General features: G+C 41.8%; 1 protein-coding gene across 9 annotated transcripts in view; it reads left to right on the forward strand.

The window, feature by feature from the left end:
• BIRC6 (baculoviral IAP repeat containing 6) overlaps window positions 1-27,347 on the forward strand; it is a 137,569-nt gene that overhangs the window by 19,512 nt on the left and 90,710 nt on the right. For 4 of the 9 annotated variants that reach the window (XM_033144475.1, XM_033144477.1, XM_033144479.1 and 1 more), the window contains exons 10-28: window positions 577-1,971; window positions 8,238-8,387; window positions 9,196-9,421; window positions 9,842-10,002; window positions 11,421-11,552; window positions 13,066-13,197; window positions 13,424-13,602; window positions 15,521-15,651; window positions 16,289-16,450; window positions 16,537-16,668; window positions 16,889-16,986; window positions 17,442-17,589; window positions 22,317-22,450; window positions 23,380-23,526; window positions 23,915-24,102; window positions 25,314-25,628; window positions 26,019-26,118; window positions 26,537-26,751; window positions 26,902-27,110. In XM_033144475.1, the coding sequence (XP_033000366.1) occupies window positions 577-1,971; window positions 8,238-8,387; window positions 9,196-9,421; window positions 9,842-10,002; window positions 11,421-11,552; window positions 13,066-13,197; window positions 13,424-13,602; window positions 15,521-15,651; window positions 16,289-16,450; window positions 16,537-16,668; window positions 16,889-16,986; window positions 17,442-17,589; window positions 22,317-22,450; window positions 23,380-23,526; window positions 23,915-24,102; window positions 25,314-25,628; window positions 26,019-26,118; window positions 26,537-26,751; window positions 26,902-27,110 (4,354 nt within the window). The remainder of the gene's footprint in view (window positions 1-576; window positions 1,972-8,237; window positions 8,388-9,195; window positions 9,422-9,841; window positions 10,003-11,420; window positions 11,553-13,065; window positions 13,198-13,423; window positions 13,603-15,520; window positions 15,652-16,288; window positions 16,451-16,536; window positions 16,669-16,888; window positions 16,987-17,441; window positions 17,590-22,316; window positions 22,451-23,379; window positions 23,527-23,914; window positions 24,103-25,313; window positions 25,629-26,018; window positions 26,119-26,536; window positions 26,752-26,901; window positions 27,111-27,347) is intronic. The other 5 variants (XM_033144478.1, XM_033144480.1, XM_033144481.1 and 2 more) reach the window with 4 other exon arrangements.

The raw sequence follows: 27,347 nt of genomic DNA on the forward strand, positions 1-27,347 counted from the left end.
AGAGGCAAACTGTCTTACCTTGCTCCCTTTACAAGGGAGACCCTTGAAATAGCCCCCACACATCTCATTTTAGCAGTAGAGACAGTAATACTACCAATATTTGCATGCTTGTCCCATCTTAATGTATTGGAGGTGGGGGGAAATGCTAACCAGAGTTAAAAGCTTTAAGTCTTCTCCCTATATTTGCAAAGAAGGGTTGAATGTGCAAGCATGAGACTAGTGCTGGCTCATCTGGGTAAAAACAAACCAAAGATTCGTTGTTACATCTGAACTGGGCCTATATTTGTTCTATAAAAATGTGTATCATACAGGCAAATTTCCAGGGAACGAGGATTAGCTGTGACACACCCTGTGTTGAGTATACTGCTGGGAGCAACCCAGGGTTTGCTCCTGAGAAATCTGTGAAACAGCCTTAAAATAATGCTATTTTGACTGTTTTCCTTAGGATGCTATCTTGTTATTGATTGAAGATGCCAGATAATTGATTCTGCTAGGCTTTTTGATAGGATTTTCATAATTTCTCATGTAACTATAAATTTTTAATTTTTGTCTAACAGTGGTTTCTTTATCCCAAAGGACATACATCACAAAAGGAAACCATGGAAGTAAGCCTTGATATAACAGCCCTCAGCATTCTTCAGCAGCCTGAGAAACTTCAGTGGGAAATAGTTGCAAATGCACTTGAAGATACAGTGAAAGACTTGGAAGAACTTGGGGCAAATCCCTGCCTAAGTAACTGTAAGAGTGAAAAGATGAAGGAAAAGCATCTGGAACATCACAACATTCCCTTTCCTTGTTTGTTAGCTGGAGGTTTATTAACATACAAATCACCTGCTACCTCTCCTGTTAGTAGTCATTCTCAGAGGTCACTGGAAGATTTAAGCAGGACTCAAGGTGGTAGTGTATCAGACCAGGGATCAACTGACAATGAATCCTGTACTAATTCAGAACTGAATTCTCCTCTGGTAAGGAGGACTTTACCTATATTGCTGCTTTACAGCATTAAGGAATCTGATGAAAAAGCAGGAAAAATCTTTTCACAGATGAACAATATCATGAGTAAAAGTTTACATGATGATGGTTTTACAGTTCCACAGATCATAGAGATGGAGCTGGATAGTCAGGAGCAATTGCTGTTGCAGGATCCTCCTGTGACATATATTCAGCAGTTTGCAGATGCAACAGCTAGCCTAACTTCTCCAGACTCTGACAAGTGGAACTCTATGGTTCCTAAGCCTGGGACTTTGGTACAGTGCCTACGGCTGCCAAAGTTTGCAGAGGAGGAGAACTTTTGTGTAGATTCAATCACTCCTTGTGCAGATGGAGTTCATTTGTTAATAGGACTGCGGGCATGCCCTGTTGAATCCCTGAGTGCAATAAATCAAGTAGAGGCCTTGAATAATTTAAATAAATTAAACTCGGCACTATGTAATAGAAGAAAAGGAGAGCTAGAATCCAGCCTTGCTGTAGTGAACGGCGCAAATATTGGTATGATCCAGAATGAGTCACCAGCAGATGTGCAGACGCCTTTAATAATTCAACCAGAGCAGCGGAATGCTAGTGGTGGTTACCTAGTACTTTACAAAATGAACTATGCCACTCGGATTGTGACTCTTGAAGAGGAACCCATAAAAATCCAACATATCAAAGACCCACAGGATACCATTACCTCATTGATTTTGCTCCCACCAGACATTTTGGATAATCGAGAAGATGACTGTGAGGAGCCCACAGAGGAAATACAAATAACTTCTAAGAATGGCAGCGAGAGAGAGAAAAGATCAGAAATTTCTACTCTTGGGCATCTGGTAATAACCACTCAGGGAGGATATGTAAAAATATTAGATCTTTCAAACTTTGAAATTCTGGCCAAAGTGGAGCCACCTAAAAAGGAGGGTTCTGAGGAACCAGATAAATTTGTCTCTGTAATATACTGCTCGGGTACAGATAGACTCTGTGCATGCACCAAAGGTAAGATCTTTATCAGTTCTCTAATCAAATTTGTAAAGTCAAAATGCAGCACATAATGTGCTGGGGTACTATGTTCCTTATTTATGTTTAAAAGGCTTCTAATAGGCATCCATCATCTCCCTGCTATGTTGTTAATCATTCTTTTAAAAGACTGAGGCTCAGTTTCTACTAACCTTTGATTAGATCCCAAACTCTGGTTTGAGCTTCCAAAATAGATTGATAATTCATGCCTTAGAATTGCTTTCTTTCTCTTTCCTTCTGCTCAGCAGTCCAGTTCTCTAGATGTACTGGAGTCTAAAAGTGGAGCATGTATGGTTTGCCAATTTATACATGCCCTACTATAGTTAGGTTTTCTTTGCCATGACATCTCCATTAATCTGTAATCTTTTACTGTTGTAGATTTGTATGTCTTCTTCTTTGGCAATCACTTGTAGCCGAGTAAGATTGTCTTCCATAAACACAATTTTAACAGTGAGTCCGTAGGTGACTGTGGAGGCCAATTCTGGATCCACACGTCCTTCCACAGTGGGGACATTGGTTTCCGGGCGGTAGTTGATCACAGTGTGGACTTGCCATGTATTTTGTATGTCTTAGGTCAGGGGAAGCCAATGTGTGCCCTCCATTTCCTATCAGCCCGTGCCAGCATGGCCAATGGTAGACAACAATGGGAGTTGTAGGCCAAAACATCTGGGGGGGGGTACCATGTTGACTACCCCAGCATGAAAACTATTTATTAGTTATTATTTGGATAAGTAAGTGTTTTGAAGTTCAATTTGAGGTCACGCAGAATTGAATTTATTGCTTTCTAAATAGTTAATGTATTGGGTTAGCAGTTTAGCAGGAAACATTTGGATAGTGGTTTGGTTATTACTGGGGGGTTGTATACATAGTTGTGTGTGTAGCAGGGCTGACAGAAGGAGACCCCCCCCCACTCACTGCAGGGGTGATTTCAGTTCCCATGCGGTTGGGGGACCCAGATGAGTGGATGGCCTGTGGCATGGTGTTCTGAGGGAAAGAAGGATCTACAGGAACTATTCCCAGAGAAAACTATTGATAGCGGGGCTTCTACTCATAGGCCACAGCCCACCCGTACAGCAGGGTACTTTGGCCCTTAATAGAGTATTTCTGAGGGGCTGTCATGGAGAAGAATGGCTGTAAGTTTCTGCCAGCCTCTTTGCATATGCCTAACGCTTGATCCAATCCATACATTTTTAAATGTACCAAGAAAATGGATACAGTGGTACCTCTGGTTAAGAACCTAATTTGTTCTGGAGGTCCGTTGTTAACCTGAAACTGTTCTTAACCTGAGGTACCGGCTTTAGCTAATGGGGTCTCCCGCTGCCACCGATGCACGATTTCTGGTCTCAACCTGAGGTAAAGTTCTTAACCCGAGGTACTACTTCCAGGTTAGAGGAGTCTGTAACCTGAAGAGTTTGTAACCCGAGGTATTTGTAACCCGAGGTACCACTGTATCTGACATACTGTGCAATATTAGTTCACATATGTACTAGAAAGAGAAGCTGGTTTTCTCCCTATAGTGAGTGTGTCTTAAGCTGAGATGTGATGAACAAGACCTCACAGTTTGCCACTCCTTTCGTGCAAGCAGGGAAACATACTGTGAAGTCTTCAGTTAACAGATTCCCATTTTGATTTGAAATCATAGATTCATATCCTAGCTTGTTCAGAAGTCATTAACTATGGTTTCCTGATTTGGACATAATGAGAGACTATAGTTAAATGAAGACTTGTAGGCTTCTCTCCCCATTTGTGCAAAGGGAGAAGTGGCTGCATGCAAGTATACAAGGCTCAATTATATCTTAGTTTCTTAAGATGAGATATGGTTGTCCAAACATGATCTTTTTATCAAGCAAATCTTAGCTTCAAACGAAGTGAGTTAGTAGGACATAAGAGGAAATATTTTGCAAAATGAAATGGGAAAACACTGACAAGAATCCACTAACGATTTCTTCTTAGTGTTTGCAAATAGAATGTTGAAGGTACAACAGAGATAAGACTGCATTGCATGGTCCTTTGAATTTGGAGGGGGTTTTTTTTTTTAATAAGCAGAATACTGTCAGTCTGTAAAACTACATTTCTGCCAGGTGTATTATGTGTGCAACCCTAAGCTTAATCTAAGAGGCTCTTGCCCCTTTATAGTATTTCAAAGTTTATGTATATTTGCTAACCTGATTTTTCTGGTTAGCCGCAGAGCTAACTGTGAAGCAGGAAATAGATGCTTGGTGATTTGTTCTCCCTTTTTGGCTGAAAGTCTGACTTGTAATAGAGACTTCACAATTCCATGCCCCTCCCCAAAGTTCTTAAATTTCCACCTAATTGATTAATTGCTTTATTGTTTATTTTATAGTAACATTTTGAATGTGTACAGAGATTGTTAATGCTTTTCTGATGTGCTTGCTTTTGGCAAATCAATCCCACTTGAAATATACCTTTCTTATTGGTGTGTGTGTGTGTGTGTGTAAATGCTGCAGAACCATGAATAATTTATTTTAACTGATACCAGTTGCTTCCAGTTTAATAATCAGAATACTTGATTATGCCAGACTTTAGAGTTGAAGCAACTGCTAAGGGTATTGTAAGAGCAAAAATAGGAACTTCTTCATTAAAAATCATATGGGAAGGAACTGAATAGAAGTATTGATGCCACTGCATAAATCTATAATGTTTAAAGTACTATGCCATTCTGGTAACTTCATCTCAAGGAGGATACTACAGAGCAGGGAGAAGTAAACAAGTGAATGAAGTTTCAATACCTTTCTTATGGGGAATGGCTTATCATCAGAAACAAAACTTTAACTGAGTTGTCATGTCTAGCTGTGAAGGTTATTCTGATAAATAGTTCATAATTACACGAGTGAGGTAGGTGTTCAGTATGACAAAAGTTTCATTTTCAGTTTTTCCATCACCAGTATTTGAAGAACCCTGGTGTTTGTGTTCCCTTTATTGCTCCACAGCTGCTAGAAATACCTCGCTTGCTGTATTTTACCACAGATCTATTTAGTTAAGAACTCAGTGGCCAACCAGATGACTTGGGGCCAAGGTGGAGAACCAGGTATGCGACAAAGGAAGTATCTTTGCAGCTGTGACTTGAAGTTAAGCCACAGCTGAAAAGATCCACGCTGAAAGCAGGGCTTGCAGTGGGTACTAAATTTACATTAAGCACAGCTGCAAACCCTGGGAAATCCTTAGTGGGGCTGATGATCTCAGTAGGGCTTGCACTTGGCACTGAATTTACATTTAGTCAGTGTTCGAAACTCCCATTGTTCTAGGTGCATTTTGTGACAGGGAATTGCATTAGTGCGGGGGTCAGCAACCTGCGGCTCCGGAGCCGCATGCGGCTCTCTGACAGGTTTCCCGCGGCTCCGGCACGCCCCCTTTCAATAATAATTAAATGGTTATCGGCAGGGGGCAAGAACCGGCCCTCGCGCCAGGCGCTGCCAGCAACCCTGCGGGAAGCTTTCCGGGCAGCTTTCCTGCACTCGAGGCGAGCCGCGCTGACGGGAGAAAGGCGTTGCCGACCTTTTCATTTCTCTTCTCCCACCTCCGGCACGGCGGCGAAGTTTGTTTTGGCCCAGCGGGATGAGCCTTCCTCCCTCCTTCATGCCCTGAGGGCGGGGGCTCCCTTCACCGACTTCCCCGGGCGCAGTCACCCGCTTTCGCCCCATGGAGAACCCGGCGGGCGGCAGCACCGTCCCAGCTGTAGTGCCCGCAGAGCAACAGCCCCAGCTGCCCCCTGCAGCGGGAGTGAACGGCGGGGATTCGTCAGAGCAGCCTGGCGGCGGCGCCGAGGCGCTTTCTGCGCCGCCGCCGGGCTCTGAGGTGTTGCCAGAGAGCAACGGGCCGGTGCTTCGCCAGCGCTCGCTGCGGGCGGTGTACGTGCTCAACGACGGCCCCAAGGGCGGCTCGGGGGCCCGGAGCCCCGAGGCCGGCGCACTGCAGTGCCTGGCGCGATTCCCCCCCCAAAAAACCTGTTTTTTGCTTTTTGGCTATTTGCCTTGCTCTCCCATCCCCCCTCTCTTTTTCTTCCTCCCCTCCTTTTTTTAATCCAAGGGGGGAAATCCCATTTTAAAAACAAACAAACAAACAAACAAACGAAAACAAACAAACACCCCCCACAGCTGCTGCAGCCTCTCTATTTGAATTTTTATTATTACCCTTTTCTCCCTCTATCCCCCCTTTTTCTTTTCTCTTCCCCTTTTGTTTTTGTTTTCAAAAAAGGAAAAAGAAGAAAAAGATTTCCCCCCTTTATTTTTATTTTTTAAACTACTACATATTTTTAATAGATATTCTCCCCACCCCACCCCCAATTTATATTTTTCCACCCCACTTTTCCATTCCCACCCCCATCTGTTTTCTACCCCGTCTCTTCCTTTCTCTCTTTCCCTTTGTGTCCCTCCCTCTCCCTTTCTAAACCAAATTCCCCCCCCTTTTTATTTCTTTCTTAGTTCGCTTGCCAACCTATCTTAGAGGGGGAAGCCCTCTCTCCCACCCACCACACCCCCCCAAAACAACTTTGAGCTGAACCCCAAAAAACGGGGGTAGATCAGTGCTGAAAGTAGATCACAGTTTCTTGGGAGTTGGCCACATGTAACTAGAATAAAAATTTTAAAAAACCAAGCAAATAATTGTAATAACTACTGTAATAAAGCACTGCTATAATTATATATAATTTCCCTAAAATTTTGGTTTCATTCGCCTTTCCGTGCTGAAATGTCACAACCTGAACGACCATGGCTTGCCCCCCCCCCCCCGTTTTGATCCTGGGTACGCCCCTGAGTCAATGCAAAAAAATAAGAACTTATTCTTGTTGTTTTTACTAATTATACTTTGCATTGGCTCCTATACGTTATTTATTATTATTGCATTAAGGTAAGAAACAATACATGCAGCGTTATATTTGTTTTAAATGTCGCAATGGTTTTGCGGCTCCCAGATTTTTTTTTTCCTTTGGAAACGGGTCCAAGTGGCTCTTTTTGTCTTAAAGGTTGCAGACCCCTGCATTAGTGCGAGCAGTTTCTGAGCTCTGGACGCAGTACTGGCACCTAAAATTTCAGATTAAAACTCCAGAGTGGAAGGAAAGGAGGACCTTTTTCTGCCTCCCCACTTCCAGCTACTCTCTGAAGACTGGAGATGAGACCCTCTTAAGAATGTTAGGGGGTGGGCAGGGGAACGACTGGACTATGAATAATGAACATAATATTTTAGCTGCAGTTCATTCATTTCCAGCTTTGTATGTGCCTAGACATTCCATTGTTGTGCCCATAACCTAGGTTTAAGGTACCATTTAACTCCTGGCTTTCATATCTCAGTTTATAATACTGGATTTAGTGCTGACGGCCACCCTGCTTTATGACAGGTGTTTGCTTTACTCTGCAGAGGAACAGTCAAGGATCCATTCAAAGGCTCCTGCAGCTTGACCTGCTTCACACCTGAAGTCATATAATGTCAGGTGTGGGGTAGGTGAGCATGACTGTGGTGAAGCAGCCTTGTAGGCCAAATTAAGACACCTAATAGACTAAATTAGACCTCTGGGTCATACATTCCTGATCTCTGTCTTATGGAAGTGTAGCAGCAGGGCAAGTAATGGTATCTTTTCCCTGTTTGACTGCAGTTTCTGGTAAGTGGAAGTATATCTTCTCTGAACTCAGAGGTTCTCTGCTTGAGAAACTTGTTTTTCCCTTTTTGTATTTGTCAGTACTTGGAAATTCAGTAAAAACAATTTGAAAAATCAGCAACTCAGAGGTTCTCTTTAGCTACTGTGGCTAATACGGGTTGAAAACTCCACCATCCATGAATTTACCTAATTCTTAAAAAGTTACTGAAGCTAATGGCCACCAGTACTTTTTTTTATAATGGAGCGACTGGATCACTGTGTTGTTCTAGGTGACTACTAAAAACTAGTCTGTTTCAAAAAGCATTTTGTTCTCTCTTTTCTGGTTTATCTTTGGTGTTTTCCTTTCAATGCTATTTTGGTTTTTTGCTTTGGAGGCTGGACTTTCGTGTTAACATTTGTGATTTGTCAGTATTGTTGATTTTAATGGGAATTTGATTTTGTTTGTGTTAATTTTAAGCTGCCTTGTGTGTCTTCTAAAATTAGGCAAGGTGTGTCTTAAAATTAAAATGTTAAGTGCAATATGCAGATACATTTAGAAAAGAATTCTAATGTTATTAGTGAGTTTGCGGTTGAGAACAGTGTTATGCTAAATAAATGTATCTTAACTTGTGTTTTAATTGACAACTGTTCTTAGGTGGAGAACTTCATTTCCTCCAGATTGGAGGGACTTGTGATGATGTTGATGAAGCTGATATACTTGTGGATGCATCTCTCTCTAAAGTGGCAGAGCAGTTAACAGAAGGCACAAAGCCTTTATCTAATCCTTCCAGTCCAGGCATTACAGGTAAACCATTTTGAGAGGTTGTTGTTGCTGTTGTTTACCAACAAGCAGTATATAAATGTTAGTATTTAGTAAGGGGTTTATTTGAAGCATGCTTTAATGGTGCATTTTGCAAGTAATAGTAATAATAATAATAATAATAGTAATAATTTATTATTTATGCCCCACCCATCTGGCTGGTTTTCCCATCAAACGAAATTCCCTTCTGCATTGTGTACACAAACACATTCTTGAAGTCTGTCTAAATTAAGGTATATTGTGTGATTATTTTGTAGAATCATAGAATCATAGAGTTGGAAGAGACCACAAGGGCCATCCAGTCCAACCCCCTGCCAAGAACTGTGCTATCAAGTCATATTTTTTTAACAAGGGTGGTATCCCTTGGTGACCATCTGCTGATGAAAGCAGTCCATCAGTGGAATGAGGAGGGAGGCAGTTTTTTGCATCTGCCTCTCCCTGAATGGCCCAAATCTGTTCTGGGGCATCCCCCAGCCTTCTGATATAGATTTAGGAGAGCACAGGGTTGAAAATTAACAACGTGAAAAAACCATTCTGGGTGGTATCTAATGGTGACTGTCCTCTGATAAAAGAGAGGGAGGATAAAAGATTATCCTAAATGCAAAGGTATCGGTTTTCTTTAAAAGCCATTAACAGCATGCTATGATTTGATGAAATTGGTATATTTCTGGTTTTATAGCTGTTCTAAAGACCAGCTATGTGTTAAAAGGCTGTGTTTCTGATCCTTGTGTTAACTATTAACTGAATAGTCATTTAGTATTTTGAGTCTTCTGTACCTTTCTCATATAAACAGGAGTTGATCTTCTGGTGGACCAGCCATTTTCCCTTGAAACATTAACATCTTTAGTAGAGCTGACTCGCTTTGAGACTTTGACACCCCGATTTTCTGCCACTGTTCCTCCATGTTGGGTAGAGGTTCAGCAGGAACAGCAGCAAAGGCGGCACCCGCAACACTTGCACCAGCAGCACCATGGAGATGCAGCTCAGCATACTCGGACTTGGAAATTACAAACAGATAGGTAAAATAAGTGATGATATAAATCATGCCTGTACCAAGGATTTTCTCATTGAACCTTGGATCTCCCTGATGCAGAGGCTATATGTGATGAGGAAAGGATCCTAAGCATGAGGCAGGCTTCGTTAAATCACTCTGGAAACCCTTCATTTCAGATGTGGAATGTACCTTAAATTGTTGCTTTAGCTAGTCTCTTCAAATATGGTTCATATTGTAAATGTAATTCATAAGTTGTAAGCTGCTTTGGGCACAATATTGTGGGAAAGCAGCATGCAGTTAAGCAGATGCTCTTATAAGGGTACAGCCCAAACATTCATTGCTTCTGTAGAGCAGTAATATGTACAAAAGCAAAATAGAGCTGTTTATTTTTCTCTTATTATGTGCACATTTAATTCCTGATTTTCCTCCCTTCTCCCTTTTGTAGCAACAGCTGGGATGAACATGTTTTTGAATTGGTCTTGCCAAAAGCCTGTATGGTTGGACATGTGAACTTCAAATTTGTTTTGAATTCAAACATCACAAACATTCCACAGATTCAAGTGACTTTGTTGAAAAACAAAGCTCCAGGCTTGGGGAAAGTCAGTGGTAAGCCAAGAGTGAATGAATACCTTGCTTAATTTATTAATGCTTAGGTATTTAAAGGTAGCACTGCTTTAAAAAAAATGATTCAACTGCCAAAGCACTTTTGAGTGGTATCCAGTAAAGTAGTTCTGTTAATTCAAAGACTGGCTGTACAGTGAAACATCTCCCCTCCTCTGTTTGTGCACTCAATGCACCCTCCCCAGATATTCTTTGGAGGGTTGGGGAACCCCCCAATAACAAATTTAGGTGGCCCACAGAGAAAGGAATGAGAGGGAATTGTATATTTCACAGCCAGAAGTCCTTATGGTAACAGAACTACCCTTTGTTCCTCCTGTGCACATAAGATGGTCTCAGGTGGTTTTACGTTCCTGCTTGACTCAAGCTGTTGCTGAAGCCAGTTCTTGTTATCATTGCTGATTTATCAACTGCTTGAGTCAGGCATAAACTTAAAATTACCTATTGCCACCTTTACATGCAAGAGAAAGTCCTTTCAGGTAAGACCTATGGTCCCTTCTCCTGTTAAAATCAGTCATTGTGTTTAAAGAAAGGTTGGGTTGCTGATCGTCATGCATTAATTCCATTGGCGGAACAAAACTTAATGGTAAGCAACCTTAGTGGGCAGCAGCGTCCACAATACTGGCAATAGAGTATGCATCTCTTTTACCCTGTCAGGGGAGGGGGAGAAATGATGATATAGTATTGTGTGCTGCTCTGAATATATTTCCCTTATTTAACATACATTGGGGTTTGTTTGTTTTTTTAAAAAAGCTTCTGGCTTTTTACCTTAATGCCATAATGCGAAAGGTTACAGTAGTGTGGTTATTTATCTCTTGTCAGGTTAAGTCTTCAAAATAATTCCTCCCTGCAAGCCACACATCCCTTATATTACCATAAAGGCAGCAGAGATAAATTTGTTAGTACCGTTTTCTTACTGCTTGAAGTCACTTGCACACTTATGTATCTCCTGGATAACCATTAAAGAATTTTAAAGAGAGAGATGGCTACACATACGTTAATTGTTAAGAGTCTAAGTTGGTATAGTCTCACTTAGAAGTATCTGCGAGTGAATGGACAATAACTGAAGGCAGCAGTAGTAGGGAACATTGCCTGAGTATTTATTGGAACCTAAAATTCAGTGGTAGTGCTGAAAGGATTTAACACTTTTTCTCAATCAGTGCAGATATCAGATATCTAAAGGTTTAATACTGATTTTGAAATAGTTGATTCAGCCTAGGAATTAGAAGGCCTCTACCACTGGATATATTTCAAAATACAGTTGCCTCTTGGTATAGTTGTTATGAAGTTAGTGTTAAATTGTATTCCAAAAGAAATTCCAAGTAGAATCAATAAACAGGAATGTTAAGGCTTTAAGCAAACCTATAGTTGTGAGTTCTGTTTTTTAAATGTCTTTGATTCCCCAGAAGCAGCTGTAGATAGACAGATAGCTTTCCCTCTGTCACCAGCTCATAATATTGAAATTGAAAGGAATGGAAAACAAGGACTGGATGATTTGAATGAAGAAATGCAGAATATGGATGTGGAGGAGACACAATGTAAGTTACATACAGTGCCCATTTAAAATGTATTTGCCATGTACAGGTTGGGTGAATGTATTCTGTAAGTTTTAGAGTCAATTCTCATTAATTGAACTTGTAAAATGCTGACACTACTCTCTTTATATTTATTGGCTTTTTGTCTCCCTTTGTTGATGTATCAGAGTAACCCATTTGTTAGACAAATACTATTAATAACCAGAAGGGACAGCACAGGAAAAGAGCAGAAAGCATAATCCTTACAGATAATCAAAGTATCCCTAAAAGGAAACACAGTATCTAAAACATAACACATCTAAAAATAATGACAGCGGTATAGAAAAACAGTATCGACAGACTAAAGTAATACAAATATAAAAGCAGATAGCAAAAATAGTGCATTAAAAAACAGCAGAAAAGTAATAACATAAAAAAAATCTCCAAGGCCTGTTTCAGTTCCTATGAAAGGCGTTGGATGTATAATTACATCCTTCCCTACAGACCCTAGAGGCAAGGCCCCTTCCCTGTGGAGAGTTGACCTATATGCATGGATATCTGGGCAAGGACTACATGGAGCATGTCCACATAAGGGGAATAGGGCTGATAGATGTGACTCAACTCATTGTTCTTGTGTTGATGTACATGGGAACAAAAAACACCTGCATAAGTGTTGAAAGCAAGTAGATGGGGGAGGTTTCTAAAATACCTCAGGTGTCAAAGTCCAGGGTAAAGAGAAATATATAAGAAAATATAAAGAATTTTAGTTTTCAATTGTCGATCAGATGTTCTGAAATTCAGCTGAAGTCAGTCCCTTCCTCATTTCAACTTCCCATTTTGTACACTTTCATTCTATTGAATATAACCTGTTTTTAACTGATTTTAATATTGTATTTTTAAATTGTTGTAACCCACGCTAGGAACTCATGGTGAAGGGTAGATAAGAAATACAATGACGATACGATGACAATATTAATAATTGATGATATATCTGGGATTTTGAGACCGTAATACACTACAGGAAAACACAGTGGCCTGGTTCAGGGACCATGGTTTTCTGTTATGAGAGCATGCTGCAGCAAAGCTTAGGCTTATGCATTCCACCACCCTCTCTCTTCCATGCACAAGGGGAGGGGATTGAAAGCTGAATATATAATATATGCTGCCAGCCCCCATTATATCTGAATTAAAAACTATAGTTTATTGTAAACTGTGGTTTGTTAATAAATCAGAATATTGAACCCTGATTTTATTCTTATTTGTTTTAATTAACTACAGGTAGAATGCATAACAGTACCATGAGTTCTGATGTAATGGGAAGCTATTGCTACTGCAAACAGTTTAAAGTTCTATGTTTCCTCTTGTGCATGAGTCCAAGGCTTACACCAGTGCATTCTGTAATTGGAAATCATAGTTCCTCATTATGTCTGAACCAGGTTATTATTTAGCTAATAATTAAGTGTCATTAACCTTTTTGAACAAGTTGTGTATTCTTTTGATCAGACGGCTTATTTTTGAACTTTTTTTTTTTCAAAAGGCCCCCGACTATGTCCCTTTTTAGAGGATCATAAAGAAGATATTTTGTGTGGTCCTGTATGGTTGGCCACTGGTCTTGATCTCTCAGGGCATGCTGGAATGTTGACACTAACAAGTCCAAAGCTTGTTAAAGGTAATTTTTTTGCTGGAATATTTTGGAATGAAACTGAAAAATGTGAGTTTTCTGGAAATTAACAGATAATCCCCAGTCACCCTTAGAATCGAAGACTAATTGTCTCTTCATTTCTGGGAAAAACATTTAACAAAGTGTTAATTGGTACCTGCTAGGAAAATATATGTGTAAAATAAGTCTTAAAGAGTTTGTTGACTATGCTTATAGTCTATTTGTCTTATTCTAGGTATGGCAGGTGGAAAATACCGTTCTTTTTTAATTCATGTGAAAGCAGTGAATGACAGAGGAACAGAAGAGATCTGCAATGGTGGAATCTGGCCTGTTGTAAGGATACCATCTCTAAAACCTCAGAATAGCAAGGGTCATTCACTTGCCTCACTTCTGGCAAAAGTTGCAGCAGGCAAGGTATTTAAATAACATATAGAGAAAGCATGGTCAAAAAGCTGCTGCTGCTCAACCAGCCAGTTGCTGAAAGCCCATCTGTTACAACTGAAGCATCAACTGTGTAATTGTAATTTATATTTAAACTAACATAGAGGTGGTAAGAGTAAAACATGGAACCTTTAGAATTCTGTAGGTGGGTAAAATTCACGTATGGAAGTCAGAAAATGTGTGTTGTTTTGTTCAGTATTCCCCTGGATGGGGGAAGCAGGTGGCGCTGTGGTCTAAACTACTGAGCATCTTGGGCTTGCTGATTGGAAGGTCAGCGGTTCGAATCTGCCCAGCGGGGTGAGTTCCCCTTGCTCTGTCCCAGCTTCTGCCAGCCTAGCAGTTCGAAAGCATGCTAGTGCAAGTAGATAAATGGGTACCGCTGCAGCGGGAAGGTAAACGGCGTTTCCATGCACTCTGGTTTCCGTCACGGTGTTCCATTGTGCCAGAAGTGGTTTAGTCATTATGGCCACATATCCCAGAAAACTGTCTGTGGACAAATGCCAGCTCCCTCGGCCTGAAGCGAGATGAGCGCCACACCCCATAGTCACCTTTGACTGGACTTAACTGTCCAAGGGTCCTTTACCTTTTTACCTTACCCCCCCCCATCCCACTTCACCTACTGTTCTTTATCTGCAAGAACATTAAACAAAAAGGAATCAACAGTATATGCAGATTTGATACTATTGGCTATGATTGTAGTTGATGTAGCCAAACTTTAACAATTCATGGAATAATGGTGATTTATTTTCCCATGAGAGACCAGTAGGATCCGTTCTAACCAGGGGTTTTTATATATAGATGTCCCCCCATTTATGCGGGGGTTACAGTTCAGCCCCCTGTGCGCATCAGCAAAATCATGTAAAGTAGGGAGCACCCACTTTTTAAGCAACCTGTCACTCTTGCTGCAATCCATACTAAAAATACTGTACCCCAAAATATCCACACCGAGAATTAAAGTTCGGGGGGAGGCAAGAGGCTGGAGGACGTGTGGGAAAGCGGCTGCACATCAGCTGTTAGGTGGTGAGGCTGAGCAATGTAAATAAAGCCGTGCTGCACCTCCGGTCTCTTCGGGCTTCCTCTGACGTCACTGAAATCTTTTTAGGGGTCTTGGGAGGGTCTCCTCGCAAGCTGCAAGGACTCTCCAACTCTCTCCTGCCATTTCCGGGTTTGAATTGATTTTATTATTATTATTATTTCCTGGTGCTACACATATACACGGTTGTAAAAGGATCAGTCACGCGTAAGTGGGAGGACACTAGTACACACAAACGCCTTTCTATCTTTCATCCATGCAAGGGGCATTATCACGATTGAAGAAGTTCTAGCCCAGGCTTCCTCAACCTCACCCCTCTAGGTGTTTTGAGACTACAGTTCCCATCATCCCTGACCACTGGTCCTGCTAGCTAGGGATCATGGGAGTTGAGGGCCGAGTTTGAGGAAGCCTGTTCTAGTCAGACAAGTGCATTTAAGTAGGGCCATTGAGGAATGTGGTGATGGTGGGGGCATGGGTGGTAAGAATCCCAAGGACCCCAAGCCTGAGGTTCCTTATCTGTGGTGTATGATGACTTCAGTAAATATTGTTTTATATTTTTTAAAAACCTCTCCCTCGGTATAGCTGTTAAAAGGAAGCTGCAAATTAAATAGACACAAATTTAAACTTATTTGGTTTCTGGAATTAGAACTTTATACTTCCATTCTGTCAAGAAAATAGTTGCATTGTTTTTTTAAAAATGGCTATTTTAATGTTTGAAAAGCCTGTGATTTGGTTTCATAACTGACATTGTTTTAATATGAACTTCCCAATTTAGGAGTGGGGGAAAATTATTGTGAGCATGTGGAATATTACTTTTGAAATGTCTGTGGTTCTTTTATATATTTTTTAAAATTATAGGACAAGTCCTCTAATAAAACAGAAGTCAGCAATTCATCACGGAAAACTGACAACCTCCGTGGGTGCGACTTGCTTCAAGAAGTTTCTGTAACAATTAGAAGATTTAAAAAAACATCTGTTTCAAAGGAAAGGTGAGTTTGATATTTAGGAATTCAACCTTTTTATACAGTGATGTGTGTTAAAAATTCTTTTTCGAAAGAATTCTGTTAATTTTTCCTCGTTTTTATGCTGGTTCAAATAAGAATTCACAAAACTGTAAGTCCAAACTCCATTCTGTAAAAGCAGAGAAGCTTTCCAGTCATATGTTGTATTGTTTCAGTGCAGGTGTGCGTTGGAATGGCTTGGTAGAAAAATAAAATGTTTCAGAAAATGGGCCTTTTCCACTTCTGTCACTATTAGTGCACAGACCTGGGTTTTTGCTCCTCTCCTTGCTATATGGACTATACGTAGCTACCAGGACATATGGCCATAGCTGCCTTATGCTTATCTAGTCAGGGCAACTCTACAGTTTGTTTATTTATTTATTTATTACTTTCTTTTCTGGCCTCAAGCAGTTTAGCTTTTTAAATTCAAGGGGTAAACTTCTAGACTGCTGTAAGGGGAGCTACAGAGAGGAAAATGAAAACAAAATAAAACCCTGTGTGTTTTCGTTTCCTTAGGCTTAGAGAATGGACCTGAGCACTGTAGTATTAAAATAATGACGTATAATGTCAGCAACTTTCACTTCAGTAGTTTACTCCTGTGGATTGTCTTTCTCTCCCTCCACAGAGTTCAGCGGTGTGCTATGTTGCAGTTTTCAGAATTCCATGAAAGACTTCTGAACACCCTCTGCAAAAAGGCGGAAGATGGAGTTGTGACCGAGCATGCTCAAAGTCTTGTGTTAGATATCTTATGTTGGCTGGCAGGAGTTCAGTCTAATGGACCGGGCAGGTAGAAGAACTTCATTTTTGTCTTAGGAAACATTTTAAATTGTAAGTGTTTTGGTTTAAAGTTTGTTTTGCTTTGGTTTTTTTCAGTTCAAAAGAAGCAAATGAGAGCTTACTGTCTAAAGCAAGGATGTGTCTCTTCGATATAGTGCGTGTGTGCTTCTTTGAAGCAGGTCGAAGCATAGCACACAAATGTGCACGTTTTCTAGCTCTTTGCATAAGGTTGGTAATACGACTTTTGTTTGCATACTTTCTCTATATTAATGATGCTAATTATGCCCCTTAATAGAACTTGGAAGGTAGAATTTTCTTTGGTTCTCTACAGAGCCTCCCCTCCCCTGAGAAACACATTTATGCAATAACATCCATAGAATATTTGCCAGCAAGCAGTATGTGCTCTGTACTACAGCAAAATAACAAAATGAAATTTATATTTTTGTAGCAATGGGAAATTTGAGCCAAGTCAACAAGGATTTGGCTCGATCCTTCTGAAGGCTTTGCTTGGCAATATATCTTATTTACCTGCAGCTGCAACTGGAGGTGAGCTTCATTTTTTATTTTTGTGCATGTATACTTTGTCAATTTTTTGGATTAAGTTTTTGCCTGGTGGGCTTAGTTTCTGGATCTGATTCCATGTTTTATTCCCCCTCTTTAATACGCTGCCAGTTCATTCATCAACATCACCGTTAGCACTGTGTTCCAGGCTTCTTGTCCTTATGCAGCATCTGTATGTTAATTTAGGCTCCAATTATTAAGTAGTTAAAACCTAACCATACACTCATGATTTGTTATGACCTCATGGAATGCTCTCTGAAGACAAACATCAAATATTTGCAAGCTTAAGAAAGCCTTATATAACAGACAATATTTTATTTGCTAACCTAATCATTGGTCATTTTTCCATAAGCATATGTTTAAACACAGTTTTAGTTGCAGTGAAGATGGTGATGATGATTAGTTACTAAACTTGATTGTTGGTGGGTTTCTCCCTGTAGGATCTGTATATTGGTATTTTGTATTGCTGAACTACGTAAAGGATGAAGATTTAGCTGGCTGCAGTACTGCTTGTGCATCCCTGCTAACTGCAGTGTCCAGACAGTTACAGGACCGGTTAACACCCATGGAAGCGTTACTGCAGACAAGGTAGCTCAAAGTATCTCTATACCAAGCACATTTTGAGAAAATGTTCATAGCTCTTGTTTTTTTTTTTCCCTTTGGTCTGCTTTCAGTATGTGTGTAAATGTGCTTATCCTTGTGCTATTTTTCTTCTTCCTACTTCAGTAACAGGAGTGTGGATTTTCCCTTTGTCAGGATCAGGGCTATATTTTCCCTCCTAAGAAAGGAAAGTAAGAAGGAAACTGGCTTCAAATTTATTTCCAGAACCAATTCAGAATTGCTGTATGTTTTATGACAAGTATATCTGAAGAACCGCTTTCTCTTGTATGAACCTGGCCACTCATTAAAACCATCAACAGATTATGCCCAAAAGTCCACCTCACTGTGACCTTTTTTGTAGTTGCATCAAGGCTCTGGAACTGCTTCCTGGCTGAAATTCCTCTCACCACCACCCTCCCCTCTTATAGCATTCTGACACATGGCAAATAACCTTCCATTACAGGAGGGTGTGATGAGGTGCTAGTTCTAGCTGTTTTTGTTTTCTTCTGCCACTTTTACAGATTTCCTCCAAACTGTTCTGTGTTCTGTGGTGCTTAGGTTTTGTTAATTGAATTTTTACAGTTTTATCTTAATGGAGACATCAAGTGCCTTGGATTATTTTTGGGGAAATGGGGTGGGGAAAGCTATGCAATAGCAAGGAAACTAGATGAGTATACAGATGTATGTATATGCTAGTTATCTTATAAAAAAGAATTCAACACAATTCATAAGTTTATAGTTACATTCTCTGGGTTTCTCCTAAACATAGAAAATTATTTCATAAATTAATAACAATTCACAAAACTAACTTAATAGCTCAGTCAATAGAGCATGAGACTCTTAATTTCAGTGTCATGGGTTTGAGTCCTACTAAAAAGATTCCTGCATTGCAGGGGGTTGGACTAGATGAGCCTTGTAGCCCCTTCCAACTCTACAATTCTATGATTCTATGAACAAGCCTTTTCGCTAATCCATAGCACAAAAATATCAACAAAAGGCATTAGTATTAAAATTTATATGTTAAATTGATCACAGTAGCAGCTTTTAAAGTAAGGGTGACATCTTAGCATTGTATCAGCCCTCCTGCCACATCTCTACCAATCTTTAGTGGAGATTTTGGATGGTATGTAGGAAACAACAGAGCAAGGAGAGGAAGGCAACTACCGTATATACGTGAGTATAAGCCGACGCAAATATAAGCCGAGGCACCTAATTTGACCACAAAAAACTGGGAAAACTTATTGACTTAAGTATAAGCCGAGGGTGGGAAATGCAGCAGCTACTGGTAAATTTCAAAAATAAAAATAAATACCAATAAAAGGCTTGGAAAGAAAGGGTCTCTTACAGGGAGGGCTCAGGGGGTAAGGGGGCATATTGTGGGTACATTTCAGGGGGCAAGGGGAATATTCTGGAATGGATTAAGGGGGAAGGGGGCAGATTCTGGGTAGGTTTCAGGGTGGGTGGGGCATATTTAGGGAGGGCATGAGAGGCAAGGGGGCGTATTCTGGGAAAGTTTCAGGGTGGGCAGTTTCTAGGGTGGGCAGAGCTGGGATGGGGGAAGGGGTTAAGAGGGAAGGCTTGGAAAGAAAGGGTCTCTTTACAGGGAGGGCTCAGGGGGAGGGGGCATATTCAGGGAGGAATTAAGGGGGGAGATTCTGGAATGGATTAAGGGGGAAGGGGGTTGATTCTGGGAATGTTTCAGGGGTGGTTGGGGCATATTTAGGGAGGGCATCAAGGGCAAGGGGGCATATTCTGGGAAAGTTTCAGGGTGGGTAGTTTCTAGGGTGGGCAGAGCTGGGATGGGGGAAGGGGTTAAGAGGGAAGGCTTGGAAAGAAAGGGTCTCTTTACAGGGAGGGCTCAGGGGGAGGGGGCATATTCAGGGAGGAATTAAGGGAGCAGATTCTTGTAAGGTTTCAGGGGTTGATAGTTTCAGGGTGGGCAGTTTCTATGGTGGACTGAGCTGGGATGGGATGGGGGCAAAAGCAACAGGCTCTCTGGGGCTGAGCCGCGCGCCTGCTCGTCCTCCTCCTGCTCCCGCTGCCCCTGTCGCTACCTCTGTTCCCCTTCGGGGAGAAGGGACGGGAGGAGGAGGAGGAGGCGATCCTCGCAGAGCAGTGACTGCTCTGTGCAAGGCATCGGAGAGGGAAAGCATCGAGGAGCACTTTCTCCCCACTTTTCCCTCCCCGATGCCTTCCGCAGAGCAGGCACAGGATCATAGAGTCTCAGCGCAGTTTCTACAGTGGGCAGAGCTGGGATGGGCAGGGGTAGAGCAGGCACAGGATCATAGAGTCTCAGCGCAGTTTCTACAGTGGGCAGAGTTGGGATGGGCAGGGGTAGAGCAGGCACAGGATCATAGAGTCTCAGCGCAGTTTCTACAGTGGGCAGAGCTGGGATGGGCAGGGGTAGAGCAGGCACAGGATCATAGAGTCTCAGCGCAGTTTCTACAGTGGGCAGAGCTGGGATGGGCAGGGGTAGAGCAGGCACAGGATCATAGAGTCTCAGCGCAGTTTCTACAGTGGGCAGAGCTGGGATGGGCAGGGGTAGAGCAGGCACAGGATCATAGAGTCTTAGCGCAGTTTCTACAGTGGGCAGAGCTGGGATGGGCAGGGGTAGAGCAGGCACAGGATCATAGAGTCTCAGCGCAGTTTCTACAGTGGGCAGAGCTGGGATGGGCAGGGGTTAAGAGGGAAGGCTTGGAAAGAAAGGTCTCTTTACAGGGAGGGCTCAGGGGGAGGGGGCATATTCAGGGAGGAATTAAGGGGGGAAGTTTCTGGGAAGGTTTCAGGGGTGGGTAGTTTCAGGGTGGGCAGTTTCTATGGCGGACTGAGCTGGGATGGGATGGGGGCAAAAGCAACAGGCTCTCTGGGGCTGAGCCGGCTCGCGCGCCTGCTCGATACTTGTCCTCCTCCTGCTCCCGCTGCCCCGTCGCTACCTCTGTTCCCCTTCGGGGAGAAGGGACGGGAGGAGGAGGAGGAGGAGGCGATCCTCGCGCAGAGCAGGCACAGGAGGAGGGATCAGAGAGCAGGCACAGATGGGGGATCGGCAGGGCAGGGGAGACAAGCAGCAAGAAAGGATCCCTTTCTTGCCGCTTGTCCCTTTGCAGCCGCCCGCATCACTTGAGTATAAGCCGAGGGCGGCTTTTTCAGCCCAAAAAATGGGCTGAAAAAGTCGGCTTATACTCACGTATATACGGTAATAGCATACATTCTTCTGGTAACCTGCCTTATGTTGTGTTTTCTAGGCATCTTCAGCAGTAGCTGGTTCATGAGGTCCCTTCCTCACAGAGTACCGCATTTTACACTCCATAAGACGCACCTTTTCCCTGCTAAAAAGAAAGGGAAAATCCCTGTGCGCCTTATGGAGCGAAGGCTTCGCTCCCGTGGCCTCCCCCCATCCCCTGCCGCGTTCGGCGGGAGGTGGGGGGAGGCAGCGCTGATGTTGCTGGATCGTGTCAGCACCTCCATTCGCCGAAAGAAGCTTCTCTCGGCGAACGGAGGTGCTGGGCACGATCCAGCAACATTTCTGCTGCCTCCCCCCACCTCCTGCCGAACGCGGCAGGGGATGGGGGGAGGCAGCGGGAAGCGAAGGATGTTGCTGGATCGTGCCGGCAGCTCCATGAACGGAGCTGCTGGCACAATCCAGCAACATCCTCTGCGCTTCCTGCTGCCTCCCCCCATCCCCTGCCACGTTCGGCGAGAGGTGGGGGGAGGCAGCTGCGATGCCTGCTTTTGGGATCGGTGGGTGGCAGGGAGGTTGGTGGAGGATTTCCTCCACCACCCCACATGCTGCCCGCCGATCCCAAAAGCAGACTTTTGGGATCAGTGCAAGGCACGGAGGGGTGGAGAAAACAGCGGGGATGCTGCTGCTTTCTCCACCACCCTGCGCCCCGTGCGCCAATGCCAAAAGCAGGCTCATCCCCGCTTGCTTTAAAGGGACATGGGGACGAGGGGAGAAACGGAGCATTCTCCCCTCATCCCCATGTCCCTTTATAGCAAGCGGGGATGAGCCGCTGTGAATGGAGCAGGTGCTCCCCCTCCAGCGCCCTCCTCCCTGCCTTTTAGAGGAGGAAAACCAGGAAAATATTTTCCCCTGGTTTTTCCCCTTTAAAAAAGAGGTGCATCTTGTGGACCAGAGCGCCATATGGACCGAAAAATACGGTAGGTGGAATGGGGCAGAGAGAGCAATGGAACCAGGAAATAGTGTCAGATATTCTCTAAATGTATCAGCACATGGTTTTAGTTGGGAACAAGCCTAAGGGGTTAGTATAGTAGGTGCTAATATGTAATAATCTCTTTGGGGTGTTTCAAGGGAAGCAATTCAGAAATGAAATAAAAAATATTAATAACAGCAGCAACATAATCAAGAGAGGTGTTGCCTTCTCTCGGGCAAAATTAACAAGAATCTGCTCACAGATTGAAGGAGCGGCGGCATTGCATTATGGAAGCTCTGCTCCCTCATATTTCAAAGAAATTAACATGCCTCATAATTTTTGTTTGCACCAGTACGATTCTGTGAAACATATTAACTGATGCAGTGAACCAATTCGTTCCTTATTTCCTGAAACAACTATCTTGAAGATGTGGAAGAAATCCAGTACTCAACTGTGATCCAGTTTGGAAGTACTATGAACTTTAAGTTTGTCAGTTGTATCCCATAAATCAAATATGCACTTCTTTACATCAGTTAAGAGGCCGAATTGTCTTTCTCTTTCCAGATATGGATTGTATAGTTCGCCTTTTGATCCGGTGCTCTTCGATTTGGAAATGAGTGGCTCTTCTTGTAAGAATATCTATAACAGCAGCATTGGTGTACAGTCAGATGAGATTGACTTATCTGATGTTCTCTTAGGTATGCACATAGATCAGATGGTACTGTCAGCTTCTAATATAGTTGGGAGATCTTCAAAATCAATGTTCTACTCTTCTTTTGCAATAACTTCTTTACATTTACATAACTTTCCTTGTGCAGTGTTGTCACTGAACAGAAGGAGGGGAAGGCATGAGCGTGGGCATGAAAACAAAAATGAGTGCAAAGTGGGGCTGCAAAAGAGAAGAGAAGTTGCGAAGCCAGAAAGAGCTTAGTACTGTAGTTGAATGGGGTTAATATGGGGGAAAGGGCAGCGGGTTAGCAAGTGCAGCCCCTGGTGATCTCATATTTGTGCCAAATGGCCAGTTTTACTTAAGATTCAAATGTATAACCTCTGGTAGTTGACTGTTTTTCAGAAAATGTTCCTTCAAGATAAGTAAATATGTAGATCAAATTCTTGCTTTTATCACATTGGTTTTTAATGGCTTGGATACAAAGATGGCCTTGCATGAGCAGAAAGTACTCCAGCTCATATAAAGATGTTTTTTGTTGGTTGCCGATTTTAATTAATTTCTCCCTTCCTGCTTTGGACTTTGGTGCCATGTGCTGCAGCATTCTGAAGGGCCCCCCTGCTCTCAGGAGCAATTTGAGGGAGATTGCAGAAGGAAAGGAAGTCCAGAAAAGCCTGCTTTTTTTTTTGAGTGCAAGCCCACTCATGGTCGTTAGGGTTCTATCCAAGTTTGTAGAATTGTACTTTGCATGCTTGAAGGGGGGAACATCTGGAATGTCGTTAACTTGAGCCTAGTATACTGGATGTCAGCATCAGACAGGATATGGGGCAACACATTGAATACTACAATACTGAATAACTTTCCATGTGCATTTGTCGCGGTGTCCATAGCCCACATTGATTACTATGGTCTTATTTCTAGTAATGTCGAAATTAAACAATAATTGCTTTTTTAATTCAGGAAACGGAAAGATCAGTAGCTGTGCAGCAGCTGAAGGTAGTTTTACTTCCCTCACTGGTCTCCTGGAAGTTGAACCTCTGCACTTTACTTGCGTCTCGACTAGTGATGGGACAAGAATAGAAAGGGACGATGCAAGTACGTTTACTGGTATATACATTTTATTACTACTTTCTTAACCAACCACACTAGACGGATAAAAAGATTCCTAGAATGCAGTGGTTAACTTGACCCCCCACATCAGTTTTTAAAACCAGACCAAAGTGTATGTGATGAGAAAAACGTGTGTATTTGGGTATACCAGTATTTTGATTTCCCTGCTTGCTTTTGCAAACTTAATTTTGAATAAAAGCTGCATAAAATGGTAAATATTGTGATGAAAGGTAAATGTTCTCTAGTGATTGGCTTTTTTCCCTTTCCTTTCTTTCAAGCTTGCTTTCATTTTTAGCATTTATACTACTGGAATGCATATTTAGAAGAATGCTTTGTGTGCTGCTTTTCTACATACATGTTTTTTTGTTTCTTTGTTTCATGCCAGTGAGTACCTTCGGGGTTACCCCAGCAGTTGGTGGCCTCTCATCTGGGACAGTTGGGGAAGCCTCGACAGCACTGAGTTCAGCGGCCCAGGTAGCTTTGCAGTCTCTCTCTCATGCAATGGCCTCAGCCGAGCAACAGCTCCAAGTGCTTCAAGAGAAACAGCAGCAGCTTTTGAAGCTTCAGCAACAGGTTGGAGGCCATCTCTTTCATGATGTCTCTAAACTTCAAAAGCTGAGAGAGTAGTTACCATAGTTACAAAAAGTCTCTCTCTTAAAAAAAAAAATCAAAAATTTTCAGCAAGAGTACATCTCCGGAGGATAGCTTAGAAGCCACTTCAAATCAGTACAAAAATACAAAGAGCACATGAGTTGTTCTTGAATCCCTAAACAAAAAGGTATTCCACACATATAGGGAGTTTGCATCTTAAGTTAACATTAATTTACACATAGGTCTTTCCAGATTTTTCTTTCTAATCTGAGATAAAGGTGGAAAATACAGTTAGATTTCTTTCAGTATGAAACACACAGGCCTCTGTTTAGTAACAGCTATGCAACATGAATCTTACAGGGTTAACAAAGAGGAAAGATGTACTGTTCCTACAAATGTCTGTTTTAGCTAAAATCCAATTGGGCCATATTACTTTGTATTGTTTAAGCCAGTAATCCTTTTGATAGTCAAATTTCACAGTTTGCACTTCTTAGAGCTGTACACAGCCCAGTTAAACAAAAGTATATTAAGACTGACCACCATTTTAAGTGCCTTTTTGTGATAAGTTTATTGATTTCAGTAGAATTTACTTCCAAGTGTGCAAACTGGGGCAGTGTACTCTTAAAATGTGTTCACACACACATCTGTCTGAGAATCTCGTATATATGATGCGTTTTCAGGTGCGTGCCTCCTTCAAGGTTCTCTGATGTGTCAGAGTCTAGCATATTAGTGTATATATATATATTGATATATGAATGTATGAGCCACCTTGTAATCATTCTGACTTCATTTGGGTTTAAGCCTTGAATCATAAGCAAAATTCCAATTAATACATTTGGACTAAATGTATATCGCTGAATTGGGCCATCACTTCTGAAGTGGACTGCTTCAGTTGATATGGTTGGTACATGAGTCTGTCTCTCTAACCCACATGCTGAATTGAATTTAGGTGAATTTTTAAATGTTAGTTCTTATAAATCCCATTTTTTCCCTTGCATTGTTTATCACCTTTTTGTGCTACTTTGCATCTTTTTTGGTAGTAACCTTTGGTATGAGTTTAAACAAAAGCTGAGGCTATTTGCTTTTTTGTTTGTTCTGTTCATGCTGCTTGTTGCTAATGCTTTTATTGCTAGTGCCTTCATAGAGGCAGCACTGGCCCTACTGTACATATGCTGCTTTTATTTTCCCTGCAGAAAGCAAAGCTGGAAGCAAAACTACATCAGACAACAGCAGCAGCTGCTGCAGCAGCATCAGCAGTTGGTCCTGTTCACAACTCTGTGCCTTCCAACTCAGTAGCAGCCCCAGGGTTCTTCATTCACCCGTCGGATGTCATCCCGCCCACTCCTAAAACAACCCCCCTGTTCATGACTCCGCCTCTAACACCACCTAATGAGGCAGTTTCTGCTGTTATCAATGCAGAGCTTGCACAGCTTTTCCCGGGCTCAGTCATTGATCCTCCACCAGTTAACCTTTCTGCACACAACAAAAATGCAAACAAGTCCAGAACGGTAACTAAACAGAAGAGCTTTCATGAAATTCCAGTCTAACTAATGTTAATGATAGGAACTACTTTGAGTGATTGCTAGTTTGCCTATTTTTCAAGGTGTAGTCAGTATGTTTTGAGAGCTAGTGCTGTTAAAAGTCCTTTATATAATATCCCCACATCTATTAAGCTAAAATTCTTCATAATGAAGCTTCAGTGTAAATAGATAACTCGTTAATGCTTTGAATCTTTTCCATTGGTGTGCTAATAAACTAATCCATATGCAGTGTTAACTGTTGAGGTTTTCAAGTTTGAGTTTCCAAAAGCTTGCCTCCCTTTACTTTTGCATGAGCTTTAGGTAATCACTAATAGAAAATGCAGTGATTGATATATTGGTTAATTTCCCCTTTTTCAGAATCCACTTGGGACTGGCCTTGCTCTTGCAATATCACATGCTTCACATTTTCTTCAGCCTCCACCTCATCAGTCCATCATAATAGAGCGAATGCATTCAGGTAAATGCTGTTATCTTCCTTTAATGCAAAAATGTTCAAAGTTCACATTTTCTAGGCTATTGGGAATTAATAGCCCAGAGCTACTTTAGGCATAGCCATGGCTTAGAACTGCCTAATTTTGAACTCTTCTGTTTAAAAGCAGATTGCTTTGTCATATGAAATTAAGAGTGTTCAAGCCTGCAGCTTGTTCATAATTCACCTAACCATAGTTTGAAGGATTGTCCAAATTGTGCCGGTGATAGCTACTAGAAAAGTAACTTCTCTAGTGAGGTTCGAAATCTTTAGATAGCTTTAGAAGTGCATTTTTGTTTCTTGTGTTCTTGGTTTGTGTTTTAATTGAGACTACCCTTTTAGCATTGGCACTTTGAGCTCATTTTATCTATTAAGTATTGACATCAAGCCTAACTTTTTTTTAAAGGTGCAAGGAGGTTTGTGACATTGGATTTTGGCAGACCCATTTTATTGACAGATGTATTGATTCCAACTTGTGGTGATCTTGCTTCCTTGTCAATTGATATCTGGACACTTGGTGAAGAAGTTGATGGAAGGAGGCTAGTGGTTGCTACAGATATTAGCACCCATTCTCTCATTCTGCATGATTTAATACCACCACCCGTTTGCAGGTTCATGAAGGTAAAAAAATTTCAATTAAAAATGCTGTCTCTTATCAGATGGATTTATAAATGTTCTTACATGTAGTTAATGCCCAGTTGTTGCATGTTTCTCATGTTTCAAAACTATGAAACTACACTGAAGGTCTCATTGTCTTTCATTTCATTTTAGATTACAGTCATTGGTCGTTATGGAAGTACAAATGCTAGAGCCAAAATTCCTTTAGGGTTTTACTATGGGCACACATATATTTTGCCACTGGAAAGTGAGCTGAAGATTATGCATGATCCTTTACGAGGAGAAGTTGAATCTGCAAACCAGCCAGAAATTGATCAACACTTAGCCATGATGGTTGCGTTGCAGGAAGACATACAGTGCAGGTAAGATGAGGTGTTGGAAATGTATTGTTCAGGGTTAATTTTAAAGTTTTAACAGCGTGCGTACACACACACAGCAGATAGATACAGATATATCCTCCTGTTCATTGCTTTGTTTACAGCATCGAGGCATGAGTGTGTGCAATTAAAATGTTGTTTCTTTTAGTTCTTAGATGGGGTGTGTTTTTTAATAATGAATTATAATTTAAAGGTGTCTTTTGCCCCCTGTCCCCACTCTTA

The sequence above is a fragment of the Lacerta agilis genome, chromosome 3 (genome assembly GCF_009819535.1).
Source record: "Lacerta agilis isolate rLacAgi1 chromosome 3, rLacAgi1.pri, whole genome shotgun sequence".
NCBI classification, from domain to species: Eukaryota; Metazoa; Chordata; class Lepidosauria; order Squamata; family Lacertidae; genus Lacerta; species Lacerta agilis.